The sequence below is a fragment of the Beta vulgaris genome, chromosome 6 (genome assembly GCF_026745355.1).
Source record: "Beta vulgaris subsp. vulgaris cultivar EL10 chromosome 6, EL10.2, whole genome shotgun sequence".
Lineage (NCBI taxonomy): Eukaryota > Viridiplantae > Streptophyta > Magnoliopsida > Caryophyllales > Amaranthaceae > Beta > Beta vulgaris.
This window is the reverse complement of record NC_079207.1, coordinates 34,378,513-34,379,681: the sequence shown is the minus strand read 5'-3', so window position 1 is coordinate 34,379,681 and position 1,169 is coordinate 34,378,513. Positions and strand designations below refer to the sequence as shown.

The 1,169-nt window shown below is 40.4% G+C and overlaps 1 protein-coding gene across 1 annotated transcript; it reads right to left on the bottom strand.

The window, feature by feature from the left end:
* Positions 1-442: 442 nt before the first annotated feature.
* On the bottom strand, positions 443-937 carry LOC125498701 (uncharacterized). The gene has a single exon (XM_048646955.1). The coding sequence runs from the start codon at positions 935-937 to the stop codon at positions 443-445; it is 495 nt and encodes a 164-aa protein (XP_048502912.1).
* Between the last annotated feature and the right edge of the window lie 232 nt (positions 938-1,169).

Genomic DNA, 1,169 nt, shown 5'->3' with positions numbered 1-1,169 from the left:
TGACTGGCTGGATCCTGACCTAACCTGGTTACCATTCCCCTGACTCTTCTGATCCTTACCGTGTTTAGAATAACACTCATACTCCCTATGTCCCTTCTTCTGGCAGTAGTTGCAAAGCACTAGATCCCCCTTACAGTCTCTTCCATGATGTTTTTTGTCACAGAACTTGCATTGATGCATTCTCTCAGGTCTACCCTTGTTGCGGTTATCCTGGTTGTTCCTCCCCTGGAAATTCCTATTATCATTTCTATTTCTCTTTAAATTCCCTTGGTCTCCCCTAGCATTAACATCCTTCCTCTTCTCACCTACTACCCCATTTTTCTTATCTCTCCTTGTCAAATCCATAAATATGAGAGGCTCTCCCATACACAACATCTAAGGATGTAAAGGTCTCACCTCCTAGTTCCAAGTGAATCTCATCAGTTAACCCTTGCTCAAATATCTAGGCCTTAAGCTCCTCAGTGGCTACAACTTTCGGTGCAAACCTAGACATGGCTATGAATTTGTCGTAGTACTCGAAAATTGTCATGCTACCCATCCACAGATTAATGAATTCTTGGGCTTTCTGTTTCCTCATAAAGGCATGACAAAACTTCCCTCTCAGAGCAATCACATTTGCATCCCAATTGAATCCTTCAACACCACTTGGCCTAGCCCCATTTTCCCTCCACCATAGGTCACCTTCATCCTTCAGGAACAATACAGCCTGACCTACTCTCATATTACCAGGGTAGTTAACAACCTCAAATAACTTCTTGCATTCCCTAATCCAATTCTCTAAAAAGGTCGGATCAGCTTGCCCGTTATAGTAGGGTGGCTTAACTTTCGCTAGTCTTTCAAACATTTCCCCAGCCGTCTCAGGACGCTCATCCCTCTCCTGAGTTAATTTCTCTGCCAAGAGGCGAATAACAACAGCTAGGTCAGTATTGTTGGCCATTCTAATCCGGGACCCGAAAGTAACATAATTATACTTTAGGTTCCAGTATTACTTATATGCTCATCTAATAAAGCAATATTTGATTTGATCATTAAAGATCAACAAACAATTTCTCACTAGTTTCAACATGAAATATTCTCTAATAATCACATAATCATTCATGTAAAATATTCATATCCACATGTAAGTAGACACAAGCAAGTAAGCATATAATCACATAAAAAAATAAAAA